This window comes from Emys orbicularis, chromosome 2 (genome assembly GCF_028017835.1).
Source record: "Emys orbicularis isolate rEmyOrb1 chromosome 2, rEmyOrb1.hap1, whole genome shotgun sequence".
Classification (NCBI taxonomy): Eukaryota; Metazoa; Chordata; order Testudines; family Emydidae; genus Emys; species Emys orbicularis.
In genome coordinates this window covers 285,312,706-285,331,930 of record NC_088684.1, presented here as the reverse complement: position 1 = coordinate 285,331,930, position 19,225 = coordinate 285,312,706, and the positions used below count along the sequence as shown (strand labels likewise).

The 19,225-nt window shown below is 43.0% G+C and overlaps 1 protein-coding gene across 3 annotated transcripts in view; it reads left to right on the top strand.

Moving 5' to 3' along the window:
• Positions 1 to 19,225, top strand: part of LOC135873561 (sodium channel protein type 5 subunit alpha-like) — a 101,651-nt gene that overhangs the window by 9,443 nt on the left and 72,983 nt on the right. For 2 of the 3 annotated variants that reach the window (XM_065398166.1, XM_065398164.1), the window contains exons 3-8: positions 5,794 to 5,910; positions 7,797 to 7,925; positions 9,968 to 10,059; positions 10,990 to 11,211; positions 14,200 to 14,263; positions 16,060 to 16,201. In XM_065398166.1, coding sequence (XP_065254238.1) covers positions 5,794 to 5,910; positions 7,797 to 7,925; positions 9,968 to 10,059; positions 10,990 to 11,211; positions 14,200 to 14,263; positions 16,060 to 16,201 — 766 coding nt within the window. Of the gene's footprint in view, positions 1 to 5,789; positions 5,911 to 7,796; positions 7,926 to 9,967; positions 10,060 to 10,989; positions 11,212 to 14,199; positions 14,264 to 16,059; positions 16,202 to 19,225 lie in introns of all 3 variants that reach the window. The other variant, XM_065398163.1, reaches the window with a different exon arrangement.

The window sequence follows — 19,225 nt, the reverse complement described above, 5'->3', positions numbered from 1 at the left end:
CCTGGATCTCCCTTTGTATAGCAGTTTGGGCATGAGGTGACTCCCGGTAGTGTGGGGTTCTAATTGGGTGAGCATTACCTGTGTCAATGGAGTGGTATGCCCGTTCGGTCCGTCCTGGAGTGGCTGAGAAAATCGGTGCAAAGCTTGTGCACAGCTCCTTGATCTGCTGTCGCTGCAGACGTCCAAGGGTCGTGGAGAGGTTCACCTCTTCCACGCCACCATTTCTTTTTCCTTCGTAGTAGACACCTTCAGGCCACTCCGCGTCATCTGTTTCCTGGGCTGTAAACTGGCAAACGTTTAATTCTCTGGAATAAAAGGGTTTAAGAGAATTAACATGGTATACCTTAGGCTTTATGTTGGAGGTGGGGGAGGCTATGAGATAGTTAACAGCTCCTAGGCGCTCCTGGACCGTGAATGGTCCTTCCCACGACGCTTCCATTTTATGGGCCTGGAGCACCTTTAAGACCATGACTTGATCTCCTACTTTGAAGGACCGTTCTCTGGAATGTTTATCATACCAGGCCTTTTGCTCTTCCTGAGCATCCTTTAGGTTTTCTTTAGCAAGGGCTAAAGAGTGTCGGAGGGTGCTTTGTAGGTTGCTTACAAAGTCTAGAATGTTAGTTCCTGGAGAAGGCGTAAACCCCTCCCATTGCTGCTTCACCAACTGTAATGGCCCCTTAACCTCACGGCCATACACAAGTTCAAATGGTGAAAACCCTAAACTGGGATGTGGTACAGCCCTGTAGGCAAAAAGCAACTGCTGCAACACTAGGTCCCAATCATTGGAGTGTTCATTTACGAATGTACGTATCATGGCCCCCAAAGATCCATTAAACCTCTCCACCAGACCATTGGTTTGATGGTGATGAGGGGTGGCAACCAAGTGATTCACCCCATGAGCTTCCCACAGGTTTTTCATGGTTCCTGCCAGGAAATTAGTTCCTGAATCTGTAAGGATGTCGGAGGGCCACCCTATCCTGGCAAAAATGTCTGCTAATGCCTGGCACACACTTTTAGCCCTGGTGTTGCTTAAAGGTACAGCTTCCAGCCATCGGGTAGCAAAATCCATGAAAGTCAGTACGTACTGCTTTCCTCTGGGTGTCTTCTTTGGGAAAGGACCCAGAATATCCACAGCTACTCGCTGAAATGGAACCTCAATTATGGGTAGTGGCTGGAGAGGGGCTTTAACCTGGTCTTGGGGCTTTCCCACTCGTTGGCACACCTCACAAGACCGGACATAATTAGCAACGTCCTTGCCCATTCCCTCCCAGTGGAAGGACTTCCCCAACCGGTCTTTGGTTCTGTTTACCCCAGAATGGCCACTGGGATGATCATGGGCTAAGCTCAAGAGCTTTACCCGATACTTAGTGGGAACTACCAACTGTCTTTGAGGATGCCAGTCTTCCTGGTGCCCACCAGAAAGAGTCTCCTTGTATAAAAGTCCTTGTTCTACAACAAACCGGGATCGGTTAGAAGAGCTGAGAGGCGGTGGGGTGCTCCGTGCCGCCGCCCAAGCTTTCTGAAGGCTGTCATCTGCTTCCTGCTCGGCCTGGAACTGTTCCCTTGATGCTGGAGACATCAGTTCCTCCTTGGACTGTGGACTGGGGCTTGGTCCCTCTGGAAGCGATGCAGGTGCTGGGGCTGTTTCCATTGACTGTGAACCACTGTCCGCTGGTGCACTATGTGGTATTTCAGGCTCTGGCTGAGCCTCTTGGGTAGGGTTATCTGCTGCTTCCACCAGTTCAGGCTCGCTGGTGCCCTCTGGCATTGGAGTTGTAGACGGGTTTGCAAGCGCTGGACTCAGTGCTGGCAATGGTTCTGGTGCTGGTTGCGTTGCCAGTTCCGGTTCTGGGACTGGCTTTGGCTGGGTCTCTGGGATTGGATCCACTACGGCTGTTGCAGTCGTTGGCAGGGGATCCGGTTCCACCACCTTTGTTTGGGTCTCCGGTAACACAGACGGGGCCCTGGTGGACGGCTCAGGAACAGGGATGGGGGTGAAAGCTTGCTTAGCCTGGCTGCGGGTGACTATTCCCACCCTCTTGGCTAGCTTCACATGGTTGGCCAAGTCTTCCCCCAGCAGCATGGGGATGGGATAATTGTCATAGACTGCAAAACCTTCTTTCCGCCCACTCTCAAGGTTTCCCTTTGCTCCGAGGGTATGAGAGAGGCATCTGGGTCTGGGGATCTTTGGTGTGATTGTGGTGTAATAAACTGTAATCGGTTGGGGTTCTTGGGGCAGTGAGCCTTTATATGTCCCAGTTCATTACATTTAAAACATCGCCCTGCTAAGGTATCACCGGGGCGATGTTGGTTGGTGGAGACTGGTGGGGTGGGGTAAGAAGGCGTCTGGGGTTTCCCTTGGGATGTGGGTGGGGCCTTGGGTTGTCCCCGGTGGTAAGGTTTTGTTTCGGCTTGCCCCTTCTGGTATTCGCTCCAACTGCTACTGGTTTTTTTCTTTTCTGCCACCTCCACCCATTTGGCTCCAATCTCCCCCGCCTCGGTTACAGTTTTGGGCTTCCTATCTAGGATGTACCTTTCTATTTCCTCAGGAACACCCTCTAAAAACTGCTCCATTTTTACTAGGGAAAGCAGATCTTCCAGAGATTTAACATTTGCTCCTGATACCCAGGCATCACAATTTTTGTCAATGTGGTAGGCATGCCGGGTAAATGACACATCTGGTTTCCACCTTAGGGCTCTGAACCGCCGACGGGCATGCTCGGGTGTTAGCCCCATTCTGAGTCTGGCCTTGTTTTTAAAAAGTTCATAACTGTTCATGTGTTCCTTAGGCATTTCAGCCGCCACCTCTGCTAAGGGTCCACTGAGCTGCAGCCTCAGCTCTACCATGTACTGGGTTGGAGTGATGCTGTATCCAAGGCAGGCCCTTTCAAAATTTTCTAAGAAGGCCTCAGTATCATCGCCTGCCTTGTAGGTGGGGAATTTTCTGGGATGGGAAGTGGTACCTGGAGAGGAGTTGCTAGGATGGTCTGATGCATCCTGCTTAGCCCTTGCTACTTCCAGTTCATGCTTCCTTTCTTTTTCTCTCGCCTCCTCTTTGGCTTTTTCCAGCTCCATCTCTCTTTTGTGGGCCTCCTCTTTGGCTTTTTCTTCTCTTTCATTCTGCTCTGTTTCAAGTTTTTTAATTTGAAGCAGTCTCTGATGTTTTCTTTCATTTTCTTCTGCTTCTAGTTTGGCCAGTTCTATTTTGTTAGCTACTTCTTTGGTAGTCATTTTCCTGTTTTCTTGTGCTGGGTCACACCCCTCTGCAGTTGACTGAAACTGGGATGTACTCAGCTCTGGCTGCTGCTGAGTTAACAGAGACTTTCTAACTAGCTACTCATGAGGATGTAAAAAGAAAAAAAAAACAATTCAGCTTGTAACTTCCTTTTACTAGTCAAAGTTTGCTCACTTTGAACCCTTCTCTTAACAAAGGCTCTTGTTAAAAAAACTTAACACCTCTGCCTTCAGGCAAGGAGAGATAAGATATGCATCTACTTTCAGCTCTGCTTTCCAAGCAGCTAGAAGGGAAAAAAAATCTTACTGGCTTTTGGGTTTAAAACGATCCCACCCCTACCACCATGTCAAGGCTGTATCCCCACTTTGAACTTTAGGGTACAAGTGTGGGGGCCTGGATGAGGACTTCTAAGCTTAACTACCAGCTTAGTTCTGGTCCGCTGCCACCATTCCCTTCCCTGGGAAGCTTTTAGAAACTTCTCACCAATTCCCTGGTGAATACAGATCCAAACTCCTTGGATCTTAAACAAGGAGAAATTGACCCTTCCCCCCTCCTTCCTTTCACCAACTCCTGGTGAAAACAGATCCAAACCCCCTTGGATCTTAAAACAAGGAGAATTTGACCCTTCCCCCCCTCCTTCCTTTCACCAACTCCTGGTGAATACAGATCCAAACCCCCTTGGATCTTAAAACAAGGAGAAATCAATCAGGTTCTTAAAAAGAAGGCTTTTAATTAAAGAAAAAGGTAAAAATCATCTTTGTAAAATCAGTATGGAAAATAACTTTACAGGGTAATCAAACTTAAAGAGCTCAGAGGACCCCCCTCTGTCTTAGGTTCAAAGTACAGCAAACAAAGATAAACACTCTAGTAAAAGGTACATTTACAAGTTGAGAAAACAAAGTAAAACTAAGACACCTTGCCTGGCTTTTTACTTACAAGTCTGAAATATGAGAGACGTGTTTAGAAAGATGTGGAGAACCTGGATTGATGTCTGGTCCCTCTCAGTCCCAAGAGCGAAGAACCCCTTAAACAAAAAGCACAAACAAAAGCCTTTCCCCCCCAAGATTTGAAAGTATCTTGTCCCCTTATTGGTCCTTTGGGTCAGGTGTCAGCCAGGTTACCCGAGCTTCTTAACCCTTTACAGGTAAAAGGATTTTGGAGTCTCTGGCCAGGAGGGATTTTATAGTACTGTACACAGGAGAGCTGTTACCCTTCCCTTTATAGTTATGACACAGGCCCATGGTGCTTTTGGTGCAGCTGTTGGGTCTCTGGAGGTCCCTGTCTGAAAGGATGGCTCCTAAACTTGCAGTTGGTAGGCATAGAGGAATTTGAGGAGGGAAGATCTTCTGCATGCAGCCCTGCTTCCTGAATTGCATGTCCACAGGGAGTGTGGTGTCCCACCCCTTCTGCCCTCTGCACACTCCTCCAGAGCTGGGTGCACATGGAGCACATCTGTGATGTGGTGACTGTATCTGCTTAGCTTTCTGCACCAGTTGCAAGTGGGGATCTGCACCAGTGATGCCACTGAGCTGTGCTCAGTGCTTTTGTAGATCCTGTGTATGTGGGAGTGCAAACCACTGGCACTGCTTTCAGGCTCACACCCATAGTTACTATACTATAAAATCAGTGTCAGTGATATCAGGATCAGTTCCCTGGATTATGTTCCTGGCTCTTTCTTTGTGATCTTGGATGAGTGACTTAACCGCTCTGTTTCTTCATCTGTAAAAAGGACATAATGCAATACATGCCTCAGAGTTTCATGAGGAAGTCACTGTTATTACCTTTACTTTTATTGCATTAGTGCCCAAGGGCACCAGCCAGATGCAGTACAGACACATACAAAGTCATGGTTCCTGCCCTAGAGAGCTTATAATACAATTTAAGATGGAGACTCCACAAAATGAGCATAACAAATTATATGAGGGAAGAGGAAGGGTAGAAGGAGAGTAGTGCCAAGCAGTGATATATTTTCCACACGTATCTTTTTGAACAAATGGTTTTTGTGTGAGGCAGGATGGTCTTGTGGCTAAGGCACTGACCTGGGACATTGACATCTGGATTCAATTCCCACCTGTCACAACTATCTGTGTCACCCTGGGCAAGTCATTTTGGCCCAGTTCCACAAAGCTACTTAGGCTCCTAACTTCCATTGAAATCTAAATACCTTTGTGGATCTGGGGTCTTTATCTCTTTGCACTTCAGTTTCTCATTTGTAAAATGAGGATAAAAATACATCCCTTTCCCCACTCATTGTCATTCTTTTCTATTTAGACTCTGAGCCCTTTGAGGCAGGATCTGTTTTTTATTAAGTTTTACATGCAATGCCTAGTGCAATGAAGTCCCAATCTTTGTTGCTTAGATGCTACTGTATTATAAATAATGTTAATAATAGTGTATTATGAAGTGACATTAATTAAAATGAATAACATCAAAATAAAATTAAGCATGTCATAGAATTTGAATAAAATATTAAATCCACAACTGTTAAAACACTTTGCGTATTAGTGATATTTTCTGAGTATACAATAATGTTCTTTACCTTAACTCCTGTTACTTACATGGTTCACTATGTTTATTATGTGCACTATTTTAACCAATTGTGTCTTCATGGCTATATTTGAGACTCCTCAGAAGTCTAAGTCACCTGCAGCTCCTGAATGGAACACCTATGTTGAGTAAGTATTTCTGTAGGAATTTATTTTTCCTAATTCTCTAGTTCTAATTAATTAGCCTAATCTTGTAGTCCTCTCACAAGGTAATGTCATAGAATCATAGAATATCAGGGTTGGAAAGGGCCTCAGGAGGTCATCTAGTCCAATCCCCAGACAGATTTTTACCTCAGTTCCCTAAATGCCCCCCTCAAGGATCGAACTCACAACCCTGGCAAATGCTCAAACCACTGAGCTATCCCTCCGCCCCATATTGGAGTCAGTAGGATTTTTGCTTCTGTTAGAACTTCAGGATTATTACTTTGTGGAAATAGGGCCATCATCTATTTTCATTTGCTCCATTGTAAATGCAGAGTAACTCATTGGAGAGCAGAATCTGAGCCATGAAGGGGAAAAAAAGTGCTAAATTTCTTTTATTGTTTATCTTTCTTCCACCTTTCATTGCTCTAAGCCCTGAAGTCCTTCCTCAATTTTTACTCATTGCTTACCCAGACAAGTCTCCCACCAATGTCAATATTGAATAAGGATTTTAAAATGTGATCCTTTGTCTTTTTAAATTTCTTTCAGTGATGTTGAGTTGTGCACTATTTGCTCTAGTAAAATATTATGTCAGATGCTTTTTGCTTGTGGAACTCTGTCTTCTACATTGCCAGTTCTTGCAATGTTATCACTTTCACTAAATATCACAATATTTAGTATTTTGTCTTAAAGCCCTAGCTCCTGGAGTCATGTTAAAACCTGAAAATCTCAGATTTCAAAAAAAGGTACAATTCTAGCCCTCCTAGTTGTAGAGGAAAACTTGAAAATGTGAACCCTAATGGCCTCAACAACAGAAGGCAAAGAAAAAGAACCCCAAATGTATTATTTCTAAAATGTCATAATTTTTAGGCCAATCGTGTGACTTTTTCAGGCCTCACTCATGAGTTTTGAACACTTGCTGCTAGCAATCCTGTAATGAACTCTATGTAGCTGGCTCCCTGCACCTGCACAAATCCCATTAACATCACTGCATCTCCTCTTCTTTTGGAGCACGTTGCAGGATCAGCATCTAAATTAACAACTTTCAGTCTATCAGCTCATCCACTTTGCTAACTGTAATATCTGAATAAAACTGTGTCATGATTTTAATATACATCTCCATTTGTAATGGTGTGCTGCCCTAAGTTTCTATGTAAGGGAGTCAGAATTTAGACAGAATATTATATGCTGTGAGAATTGAAAATCTGTTTGAATGAACTCAGACAGTATTTTCAGAATATTTTTTCTCAGTGTAAAGGGCAACATTGCTGTTAAATATTTTCTGAGTATCAGATGCGTTTAGAATTCCCGCAGGAGACCTCAGTCTTGCTGAAGTGACAAGTACACTCAGAAAAGCCAGCAGAGTATTTACTGACAATTTCCATTTAAAACAATGCTGCCTCTAAAATGAAGATCCTGTAAGTTTGTATTTCTGTAGGTTTTTCAATGTTCTTTAAAGAAATGGCTCCCAGATTCACAAACTGACCAACATACAGCTATTTTGGCACATTGACAAGTGACGATATGAATTATCTTCAACAATTTTAAAACTCGCCTGTTATTTTGGATACCTCAAATTTGGAAGGCCCAATCTGAGACACCTTAAAATTTTAGCAAAGAAAATTGTCAGAGGCAAGGGAATATGCTGCAGACACAAATGTTGGTAACTGCATCCAGATAATATCTCAAATTGCCTATGAGTTAGATCCTGATCCAACACCCATAGAAATCGATGGAGCCTTTCCATTATCTTCAACGGGGCCATTGGACCAGCTCCTGGGGGCTCTGAGGCAGCTCACAGAGTGAGTACGCTGAATGTGCCGCCTCCACTAATTGCTAATGTTCTCGCATTTCTTGGACACTTTATTCCCCAGGTACACTTTCACTGGCATTTACACTTTTGAAGTATTGATAAAAATATTGGCAAGAGGATTCTGTCTGAATGAATTCACTTTCCTTCGAGATCCATGGAATTGGTTGGATTCCAGTGTCATTGTTCTGGCGTAAGTAAGGGTGTATATGTATATTAAGGGTTATCATGCAGCTAAAGTATTTTTGCTTGTTTTGATTTTTTCTCTAACTTTTCACTGAAGTGTCTAAATTGTTGTACTTTGCACCCAAGATACAAAATCATTTTAAGGAGCAATAACTGTATTTGGAAAAGCTATCTAGTGCCCCTGTATCCCCTTCATTGTAGGGTGTAGAGGATAGCAACAGTATGCCAATCCCTCAAAAGAGGATAAAAGGGACTGCATAGAGGGCAAAGACAGCAATAAGATATACTGTATTCCATTGCATAGAAACCAGCAGCCCCTTTATTTGAAATAGGAAAAGGATCTGACCTGACAGGCAGTGAGATTTAATATCTGTAGTGTCATGAAGTGTGTGTGCATGCATGCATGTGTATGAAGGCACTTTGGCGACGTACGTACAGACACCATTGTAGTCAGTGAATCAAATCTGGGATTTCGTCACCAGAAACACAAGTTGAGCTTGAACTACTGAGATTAGAAAGCTATTACAGTGGCAGCCACAAGAGGGAAATAAAATCAAACCCATTAAGCCACTGTATTATAGACTCTTCCTATTATTACACAAGCATGTCAAGAATATTTGCAATCCGCAGCTCAAGACTCATAGGAGATGTCCATTTTTATGTTAGTTTCCTTTCAAATATAAGTACCAACAAGAGGCAGAACCAATTAGTCCAGGTTTTATTTGATTACTCCAAACATTCCAGAGTGTTGTGAGTTCCAAAGGCACTGGGTCTTTTAGTTCCTTCTGTCTTGGTTTCTTTTTATCACAGTAGGGCAATAAACAGGCAATACTATCATCCATAGCATTTCCAATTATTTCATTGTAGTAGATAGTATGGAGTACACTCCATACCAACAGTGGCTGGAGCTACTCCCTACAGAGTTCCTCTGAGCTGTCTGCATAGACAGCTTCTCACTCACTGTGCTCCCAGTGACAGCACACTGACTGCAGCCCAGTCAACAAAGAGGAGACGAGGAACTTCCTATCACACACACAAATACAGCCACGGACTGTAGAGTTCGATTATATCCATAGTCCCTTTTTGTTACTAGTTCACTTGGCACTATTGGCTATTGTTCTAAGGGAAAGAATATCAAAATGATACCATTAAGGGAAAAGAGAAATGTGGAGTTACACGTGCCTCTGTTAGTGTGTGTAAGTGAAGCTTTGCTGTGGTCTTTCCCATCTTTGCTCCAAACAAACCAGATTGTGTATAAAATAAACTAGGAGAAACATTCTGAGTCACCTCATTAATATCTCTGCCTGTGAAGTCGTGACTCACTCAAAGTCTCAAGCTTGACCTCCTGCTTCGCCAAAAGAACTGTGCGTGTGTGTGTGTGTGTGTGTGTGTATGCGTATGCGTGCATGTGGAGGGTGGGGAGGAAGGAGTAATATCAGATAGAGCTGAGAAGCAGAGAAGAGCAAAGACTGTAGTTGATAGCTATTGAGGACTCTGTGTTATGGGAGGATGTTAGGCGTCTTTTGTGGAATGGGGCTATTTGGGGGGAGAACGGATTGCTTTGCATTATGGGAATATGGGACACAGTTCTAAAGGAGAGATTTAATTCATTTTGTTTTAGGGAGGAAAATAGATGGATTTTTTTTTAGGAGGTAGGCCTGTGATGCAGGGGAATTGATAGCTTTATTGTGGGTCTAGGGAGGAGGCATACTTTGAAGTTTTACTTGAGGATCTGGTCAAAAAGAAATTATTCTCTTCTTCCTCTGCTTTAAATACATAATTTTGAATAATTTCTGTGTTATTTTAGTTTAAATTTAAAAGTGTATTGTAGGAAGTTGGCAACATGCATAATCAAGCACTGCCATGTAAATAGGTTCTATTTGAAGTAACCAAGAAATAGATTTATAATACTTAGGATGAGCCCTTGACATGTGGTTTGTTAATGCACAAGATATTATATACTCAGAAAGGTTAGCAGTTAGGAAAAGGCATATAAAATAGTTGCTTTGTTCATTCAATAGCATATTGTGTCATGTCTTGATTTTACAGATATGTAGCGATATTTAGTGATCTACGCAGTGTGTCAGTCCTTCGCACATTCAGGGTTCTGAGAGCTTTAAAAACTATTTCAATAGTCCCAGGTAAGAAGCCCAGATCTTTGAATATTTTCTGCCAACTACAAGTGATTTTCTCCTCCAACTACTTTATTATTGGTTGTTTTTTTTGCAGGTCTTCTGTCTTTTTTTATCTGTATAACTTTCAGCTGTTACAGATACCACTGAATTTGTGGACATGGATGGTGTCTCAGGATTGTTGGCCCAGTCAGAATGATTTAAGCACTGGAAACAATTTGCCATCTAATTTATTTTGTTTATTTATGTCTTTGAGGATTTTGTTTGATCTTTATAATGTCTATTACACCGAAAGCCCTTCTAATTGTTCTTGTTTATCATTTTTTTGACTGTGCAATGTCAATACCTCAACAGACTTGTGCTTTATAATTATTTATTATTATTGGGTCAGATCCTATTCAGTTTTTACTTATTCCTTAATCAGGAAAGTCAATTAGGTATTGCCTGATTAAGGAAGGGCTGTATAAAACTTGAATAAGGTCGATGAATCTGGTCCATTGGTCTCTGTCTGGTCCGTCTGTATTATTTTCTGTATGTCTCTAGTGTTCACAGGTCCTCCCTAGGTAGCATCACTGTAAAATTTATTAGCATGATGCTTATTCCCCTTTCTAGATTATGAAAGACAGACTATCCTGATCCTTGCATGGAGGAAGGTGCAATACGTGGGGGAAGAACATAAGAAGTCTTCTGCCCTCCATACAGCCTGCTTTCCCCGCAAAAGTGCTAGGGATAAATGTGTGTAGGGGAAAAAACTACATTTCTCATGTTGATCACTTCTAGCTCATCTGGGCTATGCTCGTATTGCAAAGATGCATGTAACACTGGCCCAGTAAATATGAAACGGTGGATGCTGTATCTTGTTTTAAATCTCAAAAAGAATGGTATACCGTATGTGTATCAGTTTCTCAGTCCATGCACTGTTGAATTTCATCTCTCTAGGACTGAAGGTCATTGTAGGTGCACTGATCCAGTCTGTTAAGAAACTTACTGATGTGATGATCCTGACCCTTTTCTGCTTGAGTGTCTTTGCCCTCGTAGGCCTCCAGCTCTTTAAGGGCAATTTGAGACATAAGTGTGTCAGGAGTTTTAACTACACCAACGGAACTATTACTTCAGATGATAAGACATGGGACTCCTTTGACTTGTTTACTAATGATTCAGGTAAACTGCCCTCTTATTTCTTTTAAAAATTGTAGTATTATATATATATATATATAGAGAGAGAGAGAGAGAGAGAGAGAGACTCGTGCACTGCAAATGATATTGAAAATACCAATGAACTGCTACCACAACACATTAGTCATCAAAATGCCAGAGTGGTTTGCAAATGTCCTGGGATAATTTCTGCTCTTGGTGATGCAATTCTGTCTCTCTCTCTCCCCCCTCTCCCCCCTCATCAAAAGTATTGGAAATAGTGTTCCCAAAGTTTCTGATAATATTCATCTATGTTTCCCAGTATGATACCATAGTAACTGAAATGCACATTAGCTCATTCTCTGATGTAATTCCCAGAAGTTCTGCCCTGTACAGTGTGCTGAACAGTTATAACTGTACAGAAAACTGTATGTTTAAGTAGGCTACACATTTATGTGTTTTGATGTGGCCTGTGAACAGTTTTATTAAAGATTCAGCTAAATTGCTTGCTTTTTTTCCTTGAAATACGTTCTAGATCTCTTTATTCCATATGTATGTCATGACCACAGTTAGTGCTGAAAGTATGGATGAGAACAGAGGTATGTGAAAACACACCAAAGCATTCTCATAGGATAGGCACTAGTTAGATGCACCAAGGGAAGAAAGAGCTTTATGCAGAAGAAATATCTCAAAATACACCAGAGGAACCACACCAGAAAAAGTATTTGCATGTGTGACGGGTTGCCACCTGGAGCTGGGATACCACTGAGCCCTCTGACCCACCAGCCTGGGCTCCCTCACACTGTGCTGCTGTGACAAGCTGCAGAGCCCTCCAAGGTTGCACTTTCACCAGCATTCACACAGGTAGGGACACACCCAACTGCAGTTACATGCAGGCTTTCTAACCACCAGCCTCCCAGCCTAGGACCCCAGAGCAGTACCATCCTGCCCTGGTCAAATCTGGCTAGTATATGGGTTTAATACCCAGTCCACCTCCCCGTCAATGTGAAGATGACCATACACACTTGTGGTGACCAAGCTGAGATTTTCCCCTGACACTTTAGTCAAACACACACTGGTTTGGATTAAAACATAAAATAAGTTTATGAACTACAAAAGGATAGATTTTAAGTGATTATAAGTGATAGCAAAGAGATCAAAGCAGATTACCTAGTAAATAAACAAAACTGCTAACTTAGCTTAACATAGGATATGAATTAGCAAATTCTCACCCTGAGTGATAAATAAACAAGCTGGCAGATTCTTAATGTACAAACTGTCTTTGCTTTGCAACTTGGGTTTCCCAGGTTTTCATACACAGGCTAGAAATACCTTTAGCCTGGGACCATCACTTCCCCCAGTTCAGTCTTTGTTCCTCGGGTGTTTCCAGGTGTGTTGTTTTAGGGAGAGTGAGGTACCATCATGATGTCATTTCCCTCTTTTATATCTTCTTCCCACTTGCTGGAAAGCTCTTTTGCTGTGACCTGGGTCAAACAGTTCCCATTGTGTAGTGCTAGCTCTGAGAGGTTTCTATTGTACACAGTTCCTGGGGTAAGCCTTGTACTTGTGTGCTTTTCCTCAATGAGCCATTAACATTGTTTCGCCTTTTTACTGTTGTACCTGAAAGGCTGCTTGTGGGTGTTTTCAACCTCACATCATTTTTCAGTAACACATACATAGCCAAACTTCATAACTTCACATACGATGATAGCACATACAATCCAATGAGATATTAATGTCTAGCACAGGGGTGGGCAAACTTTTTGGCCCGAGGGCCACATCTGGGTGGGGAAATTGCATGCAGTGCCATGAATGTAGGGCTGAGGAAGGGGGTTGGGGTGTGGGAGGGGGTGCAGTGTGCAGGAAGGGGCTCAGGGCAATGCCTCAGATGGTGTCACATGATCCTCAACCAATAGAGGAAATTTATGAGGAGGAGAAACATCCTCAGACTGAAGATTTACAAGTGCCTATAGCTATTTAATCCTCATCTTCAGACGAGGCAGTGATTTCCTCTACATTGTCTCATCCAGATGACTGTAAGAGCTTCCAAGAACTGCTAAAGCAGATATCTGAGTTCCTCCAGAGTCCATTAGTGGAGGTGCAGGAGTCCCCACAGAAACTGCTAGACATTCTCCATGCCATAATGCCACGGTGTGTGACACTCCCCATTAATGATGGTTTATTGGACCATGTAAAAATATTTGGCAAACACCTGTGATAATCACCCTACATCCTACCCTGGATCTATGAGTAAGCAATCATTTTGACAGGTTGGTCAGCATTTGTACCACCACCATTTTGATAGATCTAGACCCTTTTCCCCCTCTATTTGGAAACCATCTACACTCCTTCCAGGAGCCATGGGTCTCTATAACAACAGACTGCTAAGTACTGGAGATTGTCTCAGTACGTTACTCCATACGATTCCATTGTACATCTACCCCTCACCCCCTTTCCCCATCTCTTTTCAGGAATCTCTCTCATGAAAGCAGAGAGAGAATTTGGGAGTTATCAAGAGTACAATATATATATATAGAGAGAGAGAGAGAGAGAGAGAGAGGGAACAACTCAAAGACAGAAAAATTACTTACCTACACAGTAACTGGAATTCTTCGAGATGTGTTGTCCATATATATGTATTTCAGGACCTGCCCTTGTTCCCAACTACTATAGAGTCCTATTATGTATGGATTCTGCAGTGGCAAGGGAACTGAGTGGCAGTTGGGCATGCATCATGTTTTTATGCCCTTGGTATGGAAGCATAAGGACATTTAAGGTACATGCAGTGACACAATGGACACTGCTTGCCAAAATACTCTAATCTCTAGTGCATGGGGTGCAACGAGTGGAATGAACAGCACATCTTAAAGAACTCCAGCTACTCTACACATGAGTAACTTTTTTTAATCATCAAATGCCTATTTTACCTGTGTGTGTGTATTACAATTCATATTAATCTAGCGGGTTGATGTTAAAAAGTATTCTTGATTTACTATGCTTTCATTTTTATTGTAGAAAATGTTCTCAAGAAGAATAACTCCAATGATAGCTTGTTGTGTGGCAATGGCTCAGATGCTGGGTAACTGCAATCTACAATCTTTCTTGATTCTTTTCTTTCTTTGCTTCATATTCTTTGGCTTAACTCAGTCCACCAGTGATTAATGTGAAAAACAGATTTCATGTTCCTAACAACAACAGTAATGGGAACAAGGATAATGAAAATATATACAAATAATAAGACAATTTAATGAAGGATAGGGGATAAAGCTCAAACCTGTGGTTTCCTTACTCAGGTCTAAATTATTTCCAGGCCTCCTGGCAGATGTTCTTGCAATTACTTTGACTTTCTTCTCAGGAATGCATTTAATACACATTTCCATTTAGTGAATTATATTTTAAAAGAATGATATGTGGAGAAGGAAGTAGGATTAACTTCAGTGTTTCTAATAAGAATGGGTGCATCATTTCAGAGAGAAAAAAATCTAATCCAAACTTTTCCCCTCCCCAGTGATGTAGGAGGAGAAGATTGAGAAAAAGGCTGGGGAGTTTCATATGGGGGTGGGCTTGTGGAGCCAAAGCTCTGCCTACTCCCTGCCTGCTTTCAAGGCCTGAGTGTGGCAGGGGGAAAGTACCAAGCATGTAACCCCAGCTTCCTTTTCTACCCAGTGCCCTGTCCCTGTAGTTGAGATACAGGGAGGCTATGTGGGAGAGTTTCGGGAGGGAGGGTCTTAATTCCCCTTATGTTTTTGTGTGGCTGAGTAAGCCTGGGCCACAGTCTGGCAAATGCTCTGCTCTGCACAAGACACAGAAAAGTCAGCCTCTGCCTTGAAGGTCTTATAATTCACAATCTAAAAATCATCTTAGCTCACAGTGCCAAAAATAGATCATAGAATCATAGAATATCAGGGTTGGAAGGGACCTCAGGAGGTCATCTAGTCCAACCCCCTGCTCAAAGCAGGACCAATTCCCAACTTTGGCCTGGTCTACACTACGACTTTAATTCGGATTTAGCTGCTTTAATTCGAATTAACGCTTGACCCGTCCACACAACGAAGCCATTTAATTCGAATTAAAGAGCCCTTTAATTCGATTTCTGTACTCCTCCTCGACGAGAGGAGTAGCGTCAAAATCGGTATTGTTAATCCGAATTAAGGTTAGTGTGGCCGCAATTCGATGTTATTGGCAATTAGATGTTATTGGCTACCCACAATGCAACGCTCTGGAAATCGATGCTACTACGGTAGCTTGGACGCACACCACCGAATTAATGGTGCCTAGTGTGGCCGAATACATTCGAATTTATAAAATCGGTTTCCTAAATTCGAATTATATAAATTCGGATTAATCCTGTAGTGTAGACATACCCTTAAATCATCCCAGCCAGGGCTTTGTCAAGCCTGATCTTAAAAACCTCTAAGGAAGGAGATTCCACCACCTCCCTAGATGTAGAGATCAATCCTCTAAACAGTTACTCTTGTACCCATATTCCCTGTGATTTCAGTCAGACTATGTGTTAAGACAAGATACACTGGAAGACTCAGAGGAAGTGTTAACTTAGAATAAGAAATATTATATAGAATACACAAACAGATATATACATATATATCATTAAAAATGCAATTGTGTGCATCTGTTTTTGTATTACTGTCTCTACCCTTCCACTCTATGTCCCTCTTCCCCACCAAACTATCGCAGAGGTGTGGAGGACATTTGCATAGCATGGGATACTGTTTGCAGGTCTCACAGAAGAAGTGAGTCCCTATATTTGAGTTTCAATATAGTTGAATATATTCTAAACTTACACATGAATTGAAGCTGCTTCCCTTTAAATTTGCACATTTGAAGCTTTCATCACTTTTCTGTTCTCATCTGTAGCTCCTGTCCAGATAAATTTATATGTCTCAAAGTCGGGGAAAATCCTGATTTTAACTACACAAGTTTTGATACATTTGGCTGGGCCTTTCTTTCCTTGTTCCGCCTGATGACACAGGATTCCTGGGAGCGTCTCTATCAACAGGTATCAAATTTACTTATTTCAAATACAGTAACTCCTCATTTAAAGTCGTCCTGCTTAACGTTGTTTCGTTGTTACATTGCTGATCAATTAGCATGCTCGTTTAAAGTTGAGCAATGCTCCCTTATAACGTTTGGCAGCCGCCTGCTTTGTCCACGGCTTGCAGAAAGAGCAGCCTGTTGGAGCTAACTGGTGGGGACTTGGAACCAGGGTGGACCGGCAGCCCCGCTATCAGCTCCCTGCTCCCCTAAGTTCCCTGTGCGGCAGCAGCCCAGCAGACTATCAATTGCTGGGCAGTTCAGCTGCCCTGCCCCCCACTGCTGTGTGCTGCTCCTGCCCTCTGCTTTGGAGCTGCTCCCAGGAGCCTCCTGCTTGCTGTGCAGAGGTGGGGGGAAGAGGGGTGCTAATGTCAGGGTGTCCCCCTCAACCCCCGCTTCTGTACCTTAGCTCCACAGAGCAGGAGGCTCCCAGGAGCAGCTCCAAGGCAGAGGGCAGGAGCAGCACACGGCAGTGGTGGGGGGGTGGCAGCTGAACTGCCCATCATTTAGCAGTAAGGCATTCCCTGGGAAATATCCCACCCTCTTCCACCCTCTGACTTCACCACCTTAACCAAGCTTCACAATCATCATAGCTGGGTACAGTATTAAATTGTTTATTTAAAACGTATACTGTGTGTGTGTGTGTGTGTATATATATATACACACACAAAATACAGTCTTTTGTCTGGCAGAAAAAATGTCCATGTCTAACCCCCCTTTTACATTAATTCTTATGGGGAAATTGGATTAATTTAACATTGTTTAGCTTAAAGTAGCATTTTTCAGGAACATAACTACAATGTTAAGCGAGGAGTTACTGTACTAAGTAAAGCAGTAACCTAACTAGCTAAATGTATAAAGTATTTAAAATTTAAAGAGAGAAAAAGAAGTTCTCCTTCAAATGATTGTGCACATATACATGCCACTGTAGGTGTGTGTGCGCCCAGTGCCCTCAAGTCAGAGACTTTTGCGAGTACTACCATTAGGTGGCACATGAACCCCTGCTCCCCTCATGCTGTCAGGTAGGGCATAAAGGGCATGACTGATGCTTCTCTCTCAGTTCCTTTTAACTGCCCATGGTGACAGTTGGAGCTCCCCATTGCTCTGCTTCAGTTAACCATCTTTCTGAGTCTTTGTATATATAGTTAGTTAGTGTCTTAATAGTTTAATAGTTTAGTTAGTTAGTCATTGTAGTTTTACAAGTTCCTGGGAGATTTATTATAAAAATCCCCCAGAATTTAAACAGTGTGCAAGGTGTAGGGCTGTTTTTCCTGTCATGGATAGGCACGCCAGTTGTTTGATCTGTTTAGGTGAGGGACATATGAATGACAAATGGCTCCATTTGTAAGTCCTTCCCCATCAGGACTAAAAAAACCAAACAGTAGTTTGAAGATTCACCTCATGAAGGAGGTAATGCAGCGTGCATCTGAACTGGGCCCCGACCATGAAACAGTGGATTTTGATTAAACCTGCAGTACCCCTCCAGCCATTTCTCACCTAAGCACAAGTTGGACGAGAAATCTCATGCTTTGTCTTCTTTATCAGATTGGAAGCATTCCAGACTCTGACTCTGTCAAAAACTCTTCTAAGTCCTCTGATACATTTTCTTGACCATACAAATCTAAGCATTCCCCAATACTGTCTGAGGAGGCACCCTTGACTCTGGTTCTGATATGGCTGCCAAAACTGGTGTCTTCACCTGTGCTGGATCCTTCTTCCTCTCCTTCATTAGTTTAGTCTGTTTCAGCACCATCCTTGGTTTTTCCTTACCTGACACCCCTTTGGTGCAGCTGAATCCTCAGCTTGCACCATCAATGCAACAGGTGCCGTCAATGCACTCTGTGGCTATCTCAGCTCTGCCAACTCCCTTGATGCCCTCTGTAGTCATGCCAGCTCTGTTTATGCTCTCACTGATTATGCCAGCCCCAGCCATGCATCCAGCACTACTGATGCATTCTGCAGCTATGCTGGCTCCACTGACAATGATGATGCAGGTGGCACTGTTGATGCACTCTGTGGATTTACTGGCACCACCAGCGCTGACAAGTTTATCTGCCTCTTGCTGCCCCAACCGTTGTCTGCTTTTGAACCTTATCTGTCTCCAATACCCAGACCTCCTCTAGAACCCTGACGGGAACTGCTCCTCCCTATCCTGAGGATGTTTATGTTTCTTCTTTGGACTCTGAGAGAGAGGACTCTGTTTCTTCCTCCAGATCTTTTAGATTACCCTAGGTCTTCAAATAACAGACCAAAAAACTAGGGTTGGATTCCCTACAGAGGAGTTTCAGCTTGGGGTCCCTCACCATAGATGTCTCAGGCCATGCCTTTTCCTCCTTGGCCTTTGGATGCCCCAAAAGATTCTAGATCCCCGTCTCATGCACCTTCTAGGAGAAAGTCTCCTCCTTCTGTAGTGCAGGAGTCTTCTTCTATGGAGGAGGGGGAATAATTGGAGGGGTCACCAGATGTTCCTCCTCACATTTCTTCATGTTTTCCAGATGAAGCGGTAACTCTGGAGTCAACTTCTCTCTCCGCACGATCCAGAAGATTTCAGTGTTTTTCAGGACCTCATGAGGAGCATGGCTACCTCTGTAGAGGTCCAGGTGGAGATTGTGCAGGTTTTCCTGCACACTCTCCTGGACAATTTATAGACTCCTGGTGTAGGAAGGGTCACCCTTCCTATCAGCAACGTCTACTAAACCCAGAGAAGACTCTTTGGCAGACTCCAGTCTATATACCTCCTTTGGCTAAGAGAGTAGACAGAAGAGATCAATTTGCTCAACAAGATTTTGATTATTTCTTCACCCACACATCTCCTTATTCCTTGGTGGTCGCAACTATTAATGAATGATTTTGCCAATCCCAATCTAAGGCCACTCCCATGGATAAGGAATGAAAGAGACTTGAGTTATATGGTTGTAAGGCGTATTCCACTGCCATGCTTCAAATGAGAGTTGCCAGTTATCTCACTCTTTTATCTAAATATAATTTG